General features: G+C 38.0%; 2 protein-coding genes across 3 annotated transcripts; both read right to left on the minus strand.

Moving 5' to 3' along the window:
• Window positions 1–927: 927 nt before the first annotated feature.
• LOC108212524 (uncharacterized) lies at window positions 928–8,453 on the minus strand. The gene is made up of 15 exons (XM_017384249.2): window positions 8,402–8,453; window positions 8,204–8,317; window positions 8,042–8,119; window positions 7,581–7,643; window positions 7,404–7,493; window positions 7,142–7,231; window positions 6,955–7,059; window positions 6,766–6,792; window positions 6,518–6,679; window positions 6,217–6,336; window positions 5,159–6,133; window positions 4,580–5,029; window positions 4,217–4,469; window positions 3,099–4,129; window positions 928–2,567 (listed from the first exon to the last, which is right to left on the minus strand). Exons 1-15 carry the CDS (start codon window positions 8,451–8,453, stop codon window positions 928–930), a joined length of 5,250 nt encoding a protein of 1,749 aa, XP_017239738.2.
• Window positions 8,454–11,394: 2,941 nt separating this feature from the next.
• LOC108214966 (putative glycosyltransferase 7) lies at window positions 11,395–15,342 on the minus strand. Of its 2 annotated transcripts, none has more exons than XM_017387244.2 (3): window positions 13,981–15,342; window positions 13,443–13,859; window positions 11,395–11,666 (listed from the first exon to the last, which is right to left on the minus strand). In XM_017387244.2, exons 1-2 carry the CDS (start codon window positions 14,948–14,950, stop codon window positions 13,453–13,455), a joined length of 1,377 nt encoding a protein of 458 aa, XP_017242733.1. In that variant the 5' UTR covers window positions 14,951–15,342; the 3' UTR covers window positions 11,395–11,666; window positions 13,443–13,452. The 2 variants fall into 2 exon arrangements, with proteins under 2 accessions (XP_017242733.1, XP_017242734.1); XM_017387245.2 differs by having other exon boundaries at window positions 11,395–11,648; window positions 13,981–15,297.
• Between the last annotated feature and the right edge of the window lie 250 nt (window positions 15,343–15,592).

Below are 15,592 nucleotides of genomic sequence, written 5' to 3' on the forward strand. Positions count from 1 at the left end.
TACTCAATGGTGGAGAAGACGTTGTGGGAGTTACTTCTACTGGGGATGAGGAAAGAGCACGGACGTCAGGCAACACAGATATAAGAAAGCTAGCCAGGGAATCCGACGAATCTTTGAGGGATCACAGGGTATATAGAGAGATTGAATTACAGGAGCAGGAGAAATTATTCAAGCAGTACAAAAGGATGCTAGAACAAAACATGATTGAGATGAGAGAAAGGGCAGAAATTATTGAAAAACAAAGGCGCTTGCTCTCACCAAAACTAATACAACTCTCAAGGTCTGAGGCCGAGGGATCTCTTCAAAAGTGATCGATTGAAGATAGTGTGCTGATGCAGAGGAGTCACATGTTGTCTCTCTAGTGTGTCTAGTTTTATATTTCATCTGTCATGTCTTTAATATGTCCTGGTATTTTATCTAATTAGAAGATCAAGACCTGCTCTGTTATCTCTACGTAATTCATTGTTAGTAATATGAATTATAAATTATATGCTTTGGTGTTGAAATTATTGACGTTGTGCTAATTAGAATGATAAGTTTTAAAGGTATTCCTGCTTTATTTACATATACAAACTTTGAAATTTTTTATATATAATACTATACAATGTCACAAATGTTTTTTTTTTCTCTTTATATCTTTATTGTTTTTTAATTTTTAGGCATAATCCATCTGCATTGCCTCTCAGAAGTTTATAACCTGGAAAAATACAAAGAAAAAAGCAATTTTAGAATATACCAAAGTGTAGTACTTGTATTAGCAAACAGAGTTTTGGACTATCTGTGTTATTAAGCAGATGGACCGTAGATAGTGGTATAATTTATTACAGAATGATCTGAGTAATATCATGCGTCGGAAATAGCAATTAAAAAGTTGAATGCGACTCAAAACCACGATATTTCAAACATGAGTATCTAAGTTCAAAACTCTCAACCAACAGATGGTATGTTGTAAAAAACTTCGTGAAAAACAACATTAGAGGTCACATCCGACGTCTTCCCCTCATCGTTTATGACCAATATGTGAAGTCCTGCTGAGGAAGTAACCCTGGATATTGCAACGTAAAGCTGTCCATGGCAGAAGACAGGTCTGGGCAAGAATAATCCAACTATATCCATTGATTGACCCTGACTCTTATTTATGGTCATTGCGAAACAAATCTGAATTGGAAATTGCGTTCTCTTGAAATCAAAAGGCCAGGGTGTCTCGGTGGGGATCATTTCAATGCGCGGTATCAGATGCTTTTTACCAGCATGGGAACCGGACATTATTTCACATTCAATAGTGTTCTTCTTGCATCCAGTCACTATCATCCGAGTTCCGTTGCAAAGACCGTTTATCTGGTTTAAGTTCCTCATCAGCATAACCGGAGTACCAACTTTTACCCTCAATTCATGTTTAGGAATGCAAGGCAGGTTCAATGAATTTAGATATTCGATTGGGAACGACTCGTCGAAATCATTCTCTTCCACACCCTGGTCTTCTAATGAGTCCTGACTCAGGTATGTATACGTCTCTCCAGGAAGTTTGTCAAGAATAGCGTAATTTATGTCATCAACAACTGCATTTGTTGGCGTGAGAATGGCACGGGAACTAAAATACTCAGAAGATGAACATCGGTTTGCAAAATCTGGATAGACAACATCAATCAGATCCTGTATTGGTTTGTCCTCGGAGTGAATAACATGCTGCTGTGGTAACCTAAATAATACCTCGGAAACATGCTCCTTGAAGCTAATTGGATCGACCTTCCCATCTCCAACTTTTAACTGCCAGTCACTAAACTCCTTTATAAGTCTGTTTTGCTCTTCTGTGTTGCCAGCATGCAAACGCATATTCCGAAAAAGGAGGAAGACCTTGCAGTGTTCCCACAGGCGAGAATTATTCAGAGAAGCACCAACAATATCGGGTCTCCCTGCCTTGGGGATAACAGGTAAGATTTGACGAAAATCGCCGCCAAACACAACGGTTATGCCTCCAAAAGGTTTTTGAGCTTTTTCCGGGTTAACGGCAGACATTATATCCCGTATGCTGCGGTCCACACACTCAAACGCGTAACGATGCTGCATCGGAGCCTCGTCCCAAATTATTAAATCAGTGCTTTGAAGAAGTTCTGCAATTTCGGTGCCGTGCTTTATTCCAGCTGAAGAGTACTGATCAAGCTTGAGAGGTATGTGGAAGCGAGAGTGAGCGGTCCTCCCACCAGGGAGAAGCGTGGCAGCAATCCCAGAAGATGCCACAGGGAGAACTATCTGGCGGTTGGCACGAAGTGCAGCAATTATCGTCTGCCATAGGAAAGTCTTACCACAACCGCCAGAACCGTGTACAAAGAAAAGACCACCTTCCTTCGTATTAACAGACTTTATGACTGAGTCGTGAACAATCTTCTGCTCTGCATTAAGTTTTTTATGATTAGTCTCGTGTTTTTCCTTCATTTCTTGAACATCATAGGAAGTTTCTTCAGCGATGAGTCGGTTGGAATCAGATGAAATGTAAATTTCTGGTGGGAATGGCATATCAGGGAAGTCTCTCAAACTTTTTCCGATATCGCTAAAGAGCTTCTCGATTTCTGTATGAACAGGAAGAATCGTGAGTAAATATAATCAAAGTGTACTGAGTCACCAACAACTCAATTTATTAAAAAATCCACAAATTACTTAATCTACGCTCATCCTATCTTATAAACCTTCATAACTACCAGTACTTATCCTCTATACATTATTCATTGTAGTTTACAACATGAATCCTCAGACAACAACGCTCCGAGAACATGTGGATGTTGTGTCGTCTGGTTAATCTACAAAAGAGACTGACTACAATTAATTAATATCTCAAATATAAATAATGATGATAACTGGGAGGTCTCAGCGAGACTAAAGTTGTTGGTTTGTACTCTAATTTGCTGATCCTCCAACAGATTCATGTTTAAAACTGCCACTCATTAACTGTATATTTAAACTAACCAATAGAGGTCATATATTGTTAAATAAATAAGGAACAGCTAAGAGGCATAATGAACGACGACACAAATGAACCAAAATAGCTATTTAAAACTAAGTGCGTTTCAGATTATATACATGCTATTAAAAAAGAATATTACCTGAAAGTGCATAATTCTGTAAGTCGGTATCTGTAAGTTCTAGTTCAAAATTACCAGTCACATTACGGCGCTTGACTAAAATGTCTTCGGACATGCACCTCCAGTGACACTTCCATAGGAGATGAGGATCGGCAACAGAACTGTAAGACAGGATGTTCACAAACATCTCCCTAAGCTGATGAGGAAATGATGATTGTGCATTCTCAGACAAAGCATCATGCCACTGTTTATCATTCTGCAACAATCCCAAGGCACCACATGCCTCTTTATATGTATCGTGCAACACTCCATCGATAGTGCGAAGATCCTCAAATTTAGTACATCCCTTTTTCCGTAACAACAACATTCGAAGATAGAGCAGGTCACCAGCAGTCGGATGAACTTCCGATAGCCTGCCAACAACCTCACCTCTCTGCCTATATTTCCACTTGCATTCTTTGGGGAGCCATGTAAAATATGTAGGGAACTCAGCATATGTGTAATTCCTAGCCTCTGGAAGCTTTTGATTTGCTACGAACCAAGCCTCAAGTTTGCTCATTTTTGCATCTGCACGTTTGCAAACATTTTGAAGGGAATCTCCTGTCTTGAAGCTCACATATTTGCTCTCTGGTAGATGAATTGGTAGACGATCAACAGATGGCCATCTTGAATGAATATCAAAACCCAATATCCTCCACGCAGCTTCAGATGCACACACGTATCGACCATCCAAGTAATGTTTAACTTCATCAAATATCTTGGACTTGGAGGCTGCTGATGCAATGTTCGCAGAATTATCATTCTTCCGCTTTAGAAGCATTGTAGCAGTGTCATGGCCTTTTAGGCAATACTTAAATAAGTACTTCAAAGATCGTGAGTTATTGCATATCTCTAGGTTGATGTGACACTGAAAACGAAGCAACAATTCCCTGTTGTAAGGAACAACAAATTTATTATCAAGGATCACACCTTTTCTCAACACAGTCCTTCCAGTGTTGCGACGCCGGTATATGGGAAACCCAGATTCATCAAAACATGTAACTCCATTATACCTGGACCATGACGTAACAAACATTTATATAATACAATGTGATGGTGCACTGGCAATTTATCCATATATGAAAACGTAAAATATATACCTCTTGGGAAAATGACGTCCACATCTGCCATTGACCATGCAAGCGGAATAAGTTGCATCTTTACCGCATGGACCATGGATCATATAATTTTTCACCGCATTGTATCCAATGCTATCCTCGTGCTCATCTGGTATTTCTGCACTCACTAACTTGTCAATTTGCTCCGCAGTCTTAGGCTTATCCCTGTCGTCGAGCCAGATCAACATATGAGCGTGTGGCAGGCCACGTTTTTGAAATTCAATGACGTGCATCACTGCAAATATGAAGAAAACTAAGGTCAGTAAGCAATCATTAGCACAAAGACAAACAGCTATGCATTTCATGTATAGTGGAAAAGGGTATGAATTACTTAACACCCAATACAGCGTCCGAAGAAATGTTTTTTTTTAATGAGATCTATTAGCTGGTCAAGCTTCAATTTAAACACACGTGCAACCACATCTGGAGCATCGGCCACATTCACACCAGGCAGATGTTTCATCATTTCTTGTATCTCAGGCCATTTTGAATTCGTAGTCATTGTTAAGAATAAAGATGGATGGCCAATACTGCGACACAAAGCCAGTGAATCCTTGAAGTACTGCGACATGTATCGTTTGGAACCTGTGAAGGAAGCAGGAAGTATAACACATTTACCAACGTGTGATGGATCATTGTCTCCACGACGTACAGCATCGCGGACAGATGTATAAAGATCAGAACGGATGGTAGTCTGATTTCTCGAAATCCAATCAAGTCTGTACTGTTCCATTGCCGTGAAAGCATCAATAACATATTGCTGCCACAACCTCCCACCAAGGTGCGGCGTCAAACCTGAAATGGAAAACAAACATGTCAACTTAAAATATAAATGAAAGTCACAATCATGGGATGTGTAGAACTCAGTCACACTAAATATGAACATTACATTAGTTGACATTATTCTTTCAGATGTATAACAACCTTCATTAAGACGTATCATGAGCTTAGATGAATAATATTCTTTCATGGAGACATGATCCCTGATTTTTCTTTCACCTTCATGGTCATCAGGATCCTCTATTTGTAATCTCCTCTTCTTAACATTTCTCAGGGGAATTTTAGTGTGGTATCCATCCTCACCAAGTGGAAACAACAGTGGAAATTGGAGCTGCATAAAAAAGGGATCCGTCTCAAACACTCTTTTGAGATGACCTTGTTTGGTATGACAGACAGTATCTCTACAACCAGCCGTGTCTGCACTGGCATTGACTATCAGTCCAGCAACCTCGTTAGACGGGCCAATTATATTTGGACGACCATTCTGGGCCTGTGAAGAGATAAGGATCAACTTGAACTCCGTCTGATCACCATTCCTGTGTTTCTCACGTGCAGATCGGAAGTATCGGACCAGCTTATTCTTTTCATCAAGCATCCTGGTTAAACCTTCAACTATCTCCATGTCCACGTCGTCTGGCTTTGAACCGACTGCTCCAATTCGATTACTATTTTCATTATCGGTGTCATATATATATAGCTGACAGAATTTTGGTTTGGAGCCTTCTTCAGGGATAAGGCTACCAATAAAATGCATATTTTGACCCCTTATTTTAAAGCAAAATGGTGCTCCGCCCCTGTTTATCTTATGATCAACTTTGCCGCCGCTCGAACACATTGCAAACATGCAGTTATAAACCCTTATATTCTGTCGGAAATGAGGTGTTTTCGGACCACCATTAAGCAGAGATGCTAAAGGTTCTGGAGGGTGATCCTCTAGAGGGAGTATAACCTGGCCACTTTTGCAGCACAATGAGAAGGACGGGGGAGCATTCCGATTAGATTTGTTGTTGCGTTCCATATCCCACATTACAGCACGGCATATGGCACATGTAGCATTAGGAGGTCCAATGCTGCAGTAACCCTTCCACATGTCAGGATCATTGGCAGTGTCATCTTGACCTGAATAGTTTGCATTGGTTAGACATTGAAGCTCAATAGTGAAAGCTGCACTCAAACGCTTATACATGGCTGCACAACAGTACCTTGCATATATACATCTTCAATGAAATCAGATTGCTCAAGCGCATCGTCAAATTCTCCCAGGAGATCTTTCGCACCAGAAGTAGACGCACCAGAATGTGGACGGAAAACTCTGCGACAATCTGCTTTAATTTAAGTGATATATTGTTAACAGGGTGTCCATGAATTAAAAACTAACATAAGCTTCCTATAAAAAATGTTTACAGTGATCTAAATATAAGGTTAATCGTGAACGCATAGTTCTTTCTGATTCCTGGTTTAATATAGCTCAAGACCAACATGATTTTGCACCTATAAACATACCATCTCTGCCGATCTTTTCGACGACACACGAAGATATGGTACTTGTCTGAGCATGTCCAACTGTATTCTGGGATGTGTGTGACCTATAAAGCTCGGGTGTTGACTTTGGACCATCACTTGCACCTCCTTGGAATGTGAGCGCACTTTTCGGAGTTGCTGATCCTATATTGTTAGTGCAAACATGCAGATTAACCACCAGAAATACTATACATGCAATGGATTTAAATGGGAAACAGAATTACACAAACCGGGCACATCAGCAGACACTTCATGACCTGCAAACAGCATATTAATAAATGCGGTGAGCCAACTAAAAATCCAAAACCTCACATGCAAATTACACATGAGTGCAAAGGTGAAGAATGATTAATTATTAATTATTTTTTGAGTGCAGAATGATTAACACTGTTAAATGGAAGGTTGTATGTGTTAGTTACAATGTTTAATTGGGGCTGACTCCATGGTGGCATTCTGAGCATCTTGAGCAAGCTTCCGCCTTGCGAGTGTTTTGGCTCCGAGTCCCCTGACTCTCTTCTTTGTTTCTGCAAAGACAAATCGGGAGTCGTTACATCAAGATGAGGAAAAACGTTCATAAACACATGTTACGGCATGCCCGACACATACCCTGATTAATCACTCCAGAAGATCCAATAACCTCATGCAGACTATTAAACAGTTTGTTGACTCCCGGTTCACGACCTCGTTTCTTGACATCTACATGGTATCATATAAACAGTACTCTTTGAATTATACAAAATAGCAAGTTAGATATAAAAGAAAAGTGCATATAAGGCAGCATGGCATGTTACGTCAAAAATGTAAATGCACACTTGACATCATAGCAAGTTATAAATAAAATAAAAAATATACATTACTTTGCACATACCACTTTGGTTTTTGGTCGATGCCGAGAGACCACAACTTTTCCCATCAAGTATCGTTTGGATGCTTGGTCCTCTACATTTACGACTGGAACCTGGCAACACAGGTAAAATCATAGCAAACACAAATCGACGAAAGCACATTCGAGCAAACAATGAGTGCTAATGAGTGGATTTATGACCTGGTTTTTGCTGTGCCGTAGAAACCGGAGTATTCTCTTTATCATTAAGATCTTGGAAATCAACTGTTTACAGATCAAGTGCAGAAATTGTGACAACAAAAAAACATCTGCTGGATAGAATATGACATGCATCTTATTGATGACTTTACCATCGGCAGTTGATTCAACGTGATTCTGACTTGGTACGGCGTTATGATGAATTGGTCTTTTGAAGGTTTGGTTCGTGTCTACAAAAACACATGATTTTAACTACAAAAACAAAAACACATACACCAAAACTCACTTAATCGATATTGAGGCATACCATTATAATCACTTGCTTTGTTGAAGAGACTGTTCGAACCTAAGCTGGATAGTGGAGGCCTTGTTGTTTTTTGCAAATCTAACATCAAACACATGATTGTAATTCCAAAGACAAAAACAACAGACACAGTTTAATCTTTAATAAGACAAACAGGTACCATTACGATCACTTGGTGTGTTGATGAAACTGTTATTGTGAAGGCTTAATAGTGGAGTCCCTGGATTTTCTTGCAAATCTAACATCAAACACATGAATGCAGATACAGAAACAACAACTATTGAAACAAACAAATACCACTCGATCAAGATTGAAACCATACCATGTCCGGCTTTCTGATTCACACCTGAATTAGTATCGCCGCGCTGCTGCATTTTTGCCATTCTATCATGCAAAAAATCATCAAGTGCTGAACCACTTCCACGGCGTTTCCTACCTGAAAATTTAGAATAGTGAATACGCGGACACTTACAATATTGAAAACGTGACATGTATTCTATGAAAGGCATACGGGATGAACCTGCGACATATGAGTTTGGAGGGATACCACCCCCTGATCCATCACTCTTCATCACCAGCCTTCTTGGAGATTGATTGAACACTGCTCCGGCAACTCACGGCTAACTGGAATGAGTTGCTAGCATATCTCGGATTCAAATTTTTGAAAGCAAAGATGTAGGATAAGGCAAGAGAATATGTCAAATAAATCACTGAGTAATTATCCCTAACAATAAGCATAATTACGGAATTCTAATTTGAACTGTGGAAAGTTGGGTAAATGGGTTAACGGGTAAACGGGCATGGGTCTGGCCAAAAGCATGGGTATTTTTAGGACTTTTTTGGAGTGTTCACTAGCATGTATTAAGTATATATGGATTATAGGTTGGGCGAGCGGTTTGTATATTTAAATGGGCTCGTATTGCCAAATACGCACTGTCTAACCCCAGTACAAGAAACTGAGTGAGACTTGAGAGGAGGATATTCATTATTTTCGCAGGTTTTTAATAAATCGTTTCTTTTATGTTTGTTCGTGAGCACACACCAAATACTAAATTATATAAATTTAATATTATTTAATTGATTTTTTATTTTTAATTCGCATGGAAACACTAGACGAACCGTTTAAAAAAGTATAACACTATTTTATATTTTCTTAATTGAATAAAGTTCCATGTAGTCCACATATTTACTGTAGTACCGTAGACCATGTATGTTCTGCAACTATAGAATGACATAAAAACATTGCAAAATGTGTTATTTTGCAGATCATGTTCTATAAACATCATTATTTTGTTAAAAATTTTGACAATCCTAAACATTCTACAAGTTAAATAGAACATATTATTCTGCAAAACATGTCAAGTTTGCAGAACATATTTACATATTACAGAACATATGTGTTCTACTTGTCGAACATAAATGATTTTCAATATTTTTCATGAAATAGTGATATTTATAGAATGTATTTCACAAAATAACAAGTTTCATACATTTTGCAATGTTTTTTATGTCATTCTAAAGTTGCAGAACATACGTGGTCTACGGTACTACAGTAAATATGTGGACTACATGTAACTTAACTCTTTCTTAATTACTCCATCTGTCCCATTTAATTGTATACGTTTCTTTTCAACTGCTCGACACGCATTTCAATGCTCTTATAAAATATAGTTCCGTAACTTATTTTTGAGATTTTCTTTTTCTGAATAAAAATATAACATCCAAACTTTAATTCAGAAAAAGAAAATTTTAAAAATAAATTACACAACTACACTTTACAGGAGCATTAAAGTCCGTGCCGCGTCCCCACCCCCCAATGTAGGGATGGCAAAATAATCCGATCCGACGGATACCCGATCCGAAACCCGAATTTTTGGATATACCGAACCCGAATTTTTGGATTTGGATTTGGATATGGATTTGATTTTTGTACCCGAAATTTTTTGGATTTGGATATGGATATGACCTCTACCGATCCGAAACCCGATCCGAAACCCGAAATCCTATCCGAACCCGATCCGAACCCGAAACCCGAAAAAAACCCGAATATTATATATATATATATTATAAATAATTTAATATGAATGTGTGTGTGTGTCTATATATATAACATATTTATATTTAATTATTTGGATGAATGTAATATAATACTCTCAATATCAATAGACTAGGTTAAAGGAATAAGGGTTTCTATTTCAGACAAATACTTTATTAATAATATATTGTATAAAATATATTGTATATTGGTAATAATGAAAATTAATATGGTTTAAGTTTATATTATTCTAATTTAAACCAATAGAAACCAATCCAATAATCTTAATTTTGAAAAAAAATACTTAATTATCATAGTTCAGACAGGTTTATAATTTTTAATTTTTTTTAAGATATCCGGTTGAAACCCGAATCCGATCCGAAACCCAAAAAAACCCGACGGATTGGATTTGGATTTTACATTTTAATATCCAAACCCGAACCCGATCCGATCCGAAATATAACGGATTGGATATGGATTTCATGAAACCCGACCCGATCCGACCCGATTGCCATCCTTACGGCCCAATGTATACAACTCAGGGGGACGGAGGGAGTAACATCTACTATGTACAATCCCAATATTATAAATTCGTTAAAACTGTTGACATCGATTACTTCCCAGCTCTGAATGACTATCTGAAGTTCTGAACTATGAAGTATTGCAGAAAGAAGGTTCAATCAGGTTCCTTTTAACACTCCTGAGTCCTGTCAAAGAAAAAAAAGATTTTCTTGTTAACACCATCACTTTTGTCCTTTGTCTTTTTTTAAACTCTCACCAAATTCAACAATGTCCTATCAATTGTCAAATAAATATAATAAAAATTAATCTCCTACTGATTTAGGATATCATTTTAATATACCAACTCCAACAATATGTTTTATTATTGTGCTTTATTATTAAAATAGTAATATATTTGAATTATCGTTGGAGGGATCTGAAAAGGAAAGAGGAGAGAGATGTGTTGAAATGAGAGAAAGCTAGTAATATTTTATTGGTAGGAATGATTTAGGGCATGCATACTTGTGCCACAAAAATAAAGCATTTGAGAGATGTGCTATTGTCAAGGCACCACTAGGACATTGTTAGAGCACTAATTTACTTCCAATATCTCAAATTTTGATTTAAGACATCAATTTGAGGCACTCTTGGACTTCTCCTTTATGTCAATCTCCGAAAATGAAAACAAGGGATGCAAATCATACAAAGATACTGTTTGAGCAGTTGCTAATCACAACAATGACACTTGATGGTTTGCCTTAAATATCGGGAACAGCAATTTCACAATAATTTGAGGCCTAGTGTTTAGTTAACCCATTCCCGCAAGAAACTCCCTGTCCATCTGATTAGCATTCAAGTTATCAGTTGACAAGAAACTAGGAGTACTTTTTGTTTGTGTGTCTTCAGTTGTTCCTACCTAACATGTTTAAATCACAATGCTGATGATATATTGATTCCATGAGAGCTTCCCCAGGAGGTTAATTAAACAAAATCTACTTTTATAAATCAGCATAATTCTCTTATACACATAAAACACAGGTAGGACATCAAAACATAGTCATATTATGCTAGGGATGCAAGCCTCTTTTTCGCCCCTTTCAGCAAGTTTCTGATATAGATAGATACATCATTTATGTATATGGAACTTCAAGCCATAGCTTCGGATACACCAGGGATCGCTACTATCTGATAAGTTCCCATATTGCAGTAATATACTTGGGAGTGGATGAACCTGACCAAACAAGGGCACCTGTTACACAAGTAAACGATAAAATATCACGTGATTGATATTGTACATTCTCATGTTATCATGTAGATATACTGAAAAAATGAAGTCCATTGATTGTGTTTAATATCTGCATCTTTAGCAGGAGTGCACATGAAGACAGCAGACAAGGATGATATGTTTGTTGTTGTCAAGGCCTCACTAATTGCAGAGTATCGGTAAAGTGTGCTTACATTTCAGCCTCATTAGAAAGCTACCGACGGGAACGTATTACTACGCATGTTTAGTTTGGCTTATGCAAGATTAATGACAACAAATCAGTCTGAAACAAATTAAAAAAATAGAGTGCATTGATCAAATTCTGTGATACCTAATGCTGCATCAATGAATTAAGATGATGTTTTTTTTAATCAGATATTGAAACATATCATTGCTGTAGTTATGACCCATAACTAAGGAATGTAGATTAAAAGCAGCAGATTAACTGAAAAGGCAATGGAGACCATACTATAGTTATGACAAGTTAGGTAGATATTGAACACTACTACTAAGGAGGGTGTAAATGAGGCATGGTATCAACCACACAAATGAATCTCATGGCCATTACTTTACCAAAGGCAATAACCTGGTGGCCATTCTTGTGTGTAATTATGATTCCATGAAGTCATATTCATGTGCTTGTGTCTGTACAACTTATCACAGGTGTCTAAATTATAAAGGCAAAACAAGACTGTAGTTCTTGAGTGCAAAGAAATTAGAAATGTAGTGGAATCTATGGATGAAAGCTTTTTCTGTAACAAATTAAGTGAAAATTCTCATTATTTATGTGTTACATTTTGATCTTCCCACAAGAAGAATATCTTTTTACAGAAAAGCAGCAAAGTGGAATCCCTCTTTTGCATCAAAAAAACAGAACATAATGAGTGATTCAAGGGCTAGCAATACCAACTATCTAGGGCTTTTACCAAGCTTATTGTAACATTAATTCAAATAGATAAATCTTAATGCAAGTGAAAAGCACCCACTCAACCACATTATGCATCCATAACACAAGAAACATCATCCGTTAATCATGCTAAACAAGAAGAAAGAAAAGCACAAGATACAAAAGTTATATACCCCCGACAAAGTGCAAATACTAAAGCAGGAAAATAAACACAACAAATTGAACAAGCAAAGAATCCGAAGAACAACATATCGCTAATTTTCATCACAGTATCTTAATAATATATATTTAGGCAGAGCACAAAGACAATGCTTCAAGCCATCAATGGTTTAAGAATAAGTAACTCTTTATCGTTAATATTAGACATTAATTCGTGAGACATTATCATTTTGTCCATCATTTGTTAAATATTTTGGCACCCCATTCGGCTTCCATGTTAATCTAACAGCATATACATCACAAATCATCCAAAAACCACCGACATACTTGCTAGATCTAACACAGTCGATATGGAGAACAGGACAATGCCGATTCCATTTCATTAAAAGGTGTTTCTTGTTAGGTCTACTGGAGCCCTGTACTGAAGTGGTCCAAATTTCAGGATATCTTGTAAACAGTTACAACTATTATAACACACTCTTTTACTTTACCAAATGTACACGAACATCCATAAGTTGGAGTAACACTCTAGCTACATTACCAATACCCTCCCTCACTCTTCGATCAATTTTAATATGTAAAATCGACCCGTTTATGGAGGTCCACACTATAGTAATAAATATTTTCGAATTTTCGATATTAAAAACGATTGCCACAGACCATTGCAATTAACTAAAAATTGATAACATATATACCTCTGGATCATCACATGATTTCTGAGGCAGGGTAATCGAACGGCAGCGGAGAAACTTTGGACGAATCCGATAAGCTGTTGTGCACAAACCCGAAATTACGAAGCACTTGATTATCAGCAAAGTTTAGAGCCATTTCCATAGCACCCCAACATGTTTGCCGTGAATACATCATATTGTGGTCCCCGCTGCACGGTTGACACCCCGTGAAATGCGTGATAAACGGCCGTCTCCATCCCTCTCTCCCGTTACCGGCATCTTTCAGATGATCTTCCCACATCTCACCGTAACGCTCACTCACTTTCTCAGCATGTCTACGCCTTAGGCTCCGCGCCCCCTTCTCGATATCATTATACTTCCTTGTCACATTTTCCAGATTCTCAACGATTTCTAGCCAATAGCCCTCAAAATAATATTCACCTGTCAAGATAAAAAAAAAAATTTAGCACCAAAATATATGATAAAAATCCGCATGTGTAAGTATTTAAATTTATGTAACCAAAATCGACAGGAAAAAAGGGGAAAGCTTGGTAATGTTTACCTTCCACATAGATTTTTTTGCCCCAAGTATCTTTCTCATGGAGAAGTAAATAAACCAGACCCGATTGATCATCCGACTCGGGGAAAATCTTGTCTTTGAACGTTGTCCTCAAAGTGGCACCCCATTTTTCATAATTCGGGTTTTGTGGGCCCATACTTGCCCAAACCTCCATGAAATCCAGCGACCACTGACAATTCCTAATGAGGAAAACGCCGGCGTTTAAGCTAGTCCAGCTTTTTTTCTCGTAGATCAACTTAGGCCAGCCATGGACTACAAGGTTATGGTCTTTGTAACGGTTCAGCGGCAGTTTAAAATCCATGTCAGTGATGGCGGCATCTGAGTCGACCCACCAGATCCACTCGGCTTCCGGATGGGCCACCATGGCGGCCCTGACCGCCGGAATCTTGGCCCAAAATGTGAACATTTTAGGCTGGAGTAGAATATTGTTGTAGAAAATGTCGTATCCGTGGATACGACAATAATCTACCTTATTTTTGAAAAACCTTAGAAGTAAATGATCACCCATGGGATTTTTGCACGGGGTGGATTGTGAGCCCGAAATTAACATAATTCTTTCCTTCGCCCCCGCGGCAAAGGAAGGGTGGTGGCTCAGCCATATACTTCTTTTCTCATCCCAGTTTTTAAGCGGTGACCCGACTGTGTACATCAGAGTTGGGTCATCGTAAAAACTTGGGATAAACGAGTCGTGATTTAAGTCGATCCCCTGTGACTTAACCGGCTCGTTTTCTACAGGTTTGATGAAAGTTGGGGGGAAGGTGTTGGGATCAGGGGTGGGGGTAGAGAATGACCAGAGAGCCCAAACGAGCAACAGAGCTACAAGAGAGCAGCCGACATAGACAAAGAAGTCCGAGAAAGATTTAGTGGTCATACGAGAAAAATGTCTGTTGGCCATGAGAGAGGGGGAGGATTGGAACTGAGGAGTGTTGTAGTCAGAAGAAGAAGACACCATTTTATTATTGTTGTTTTTGTTGACTATGTTTGAGTTGGCAGCTTGGTTTGCTTCCGTGTGGAAGAGGAAACGGATACAACAATTGTATGATGCTTGATGAGGGGAGGAGTTTTGGAGGTGTGTTGCTAAAAATAGTGGGAGGCGTTGTAAAGGTTTTTGATGGGAATGGAGAGTTGGAAACTGTTGAAATGAGAAATGATGATACAAATATACATTGAGAGAGATAGAAGAATAGATACAGATACAATGTAAGTAACACAGGAGCTAGGTAGCTCTGTTGTTTCAGCTGAATTTATGGATGGATATAAACAGTGACGTTGGGAAACGTTTACCGTGTGCTCCTGCTTGGACTTTTGTCTATTTGGGGCCTGGGGGAGATAATATATTTTTAAGTTCTGCGGTTTTAAAGTGACAACCGTAAATAGTATAACAAGCTGAGAGAAGGCAAAAGGGGCCGAATGAGTGAGTTTAAAATAAATATTTTTTGCTTAAAATAAAAAAATAAGTAGATGTTAAAAACAAGTTAAGACTTATAAGTGATTAAAGTGTTTGGAAAAATAGTATAAATCATGAAACAAAAGCTAGTATTCTTAGTTTTTTATGAGTAATTCTTGATCTTTTATACAAACAATATCAAATAAA

This window comes from Daucus carota, chromosome 3 (genome assembly GCF_001625215.2).
Source record: "Daucus carota subsp. sativus chromosome 3, DH1 v3.0, whole genome shotgun sequence".
NCBI lineage: Eukaryota > Viridiplantae > Streptophyta > Magnoliopsida > Apiales > Apiaceae > Daucus > Daucus carota.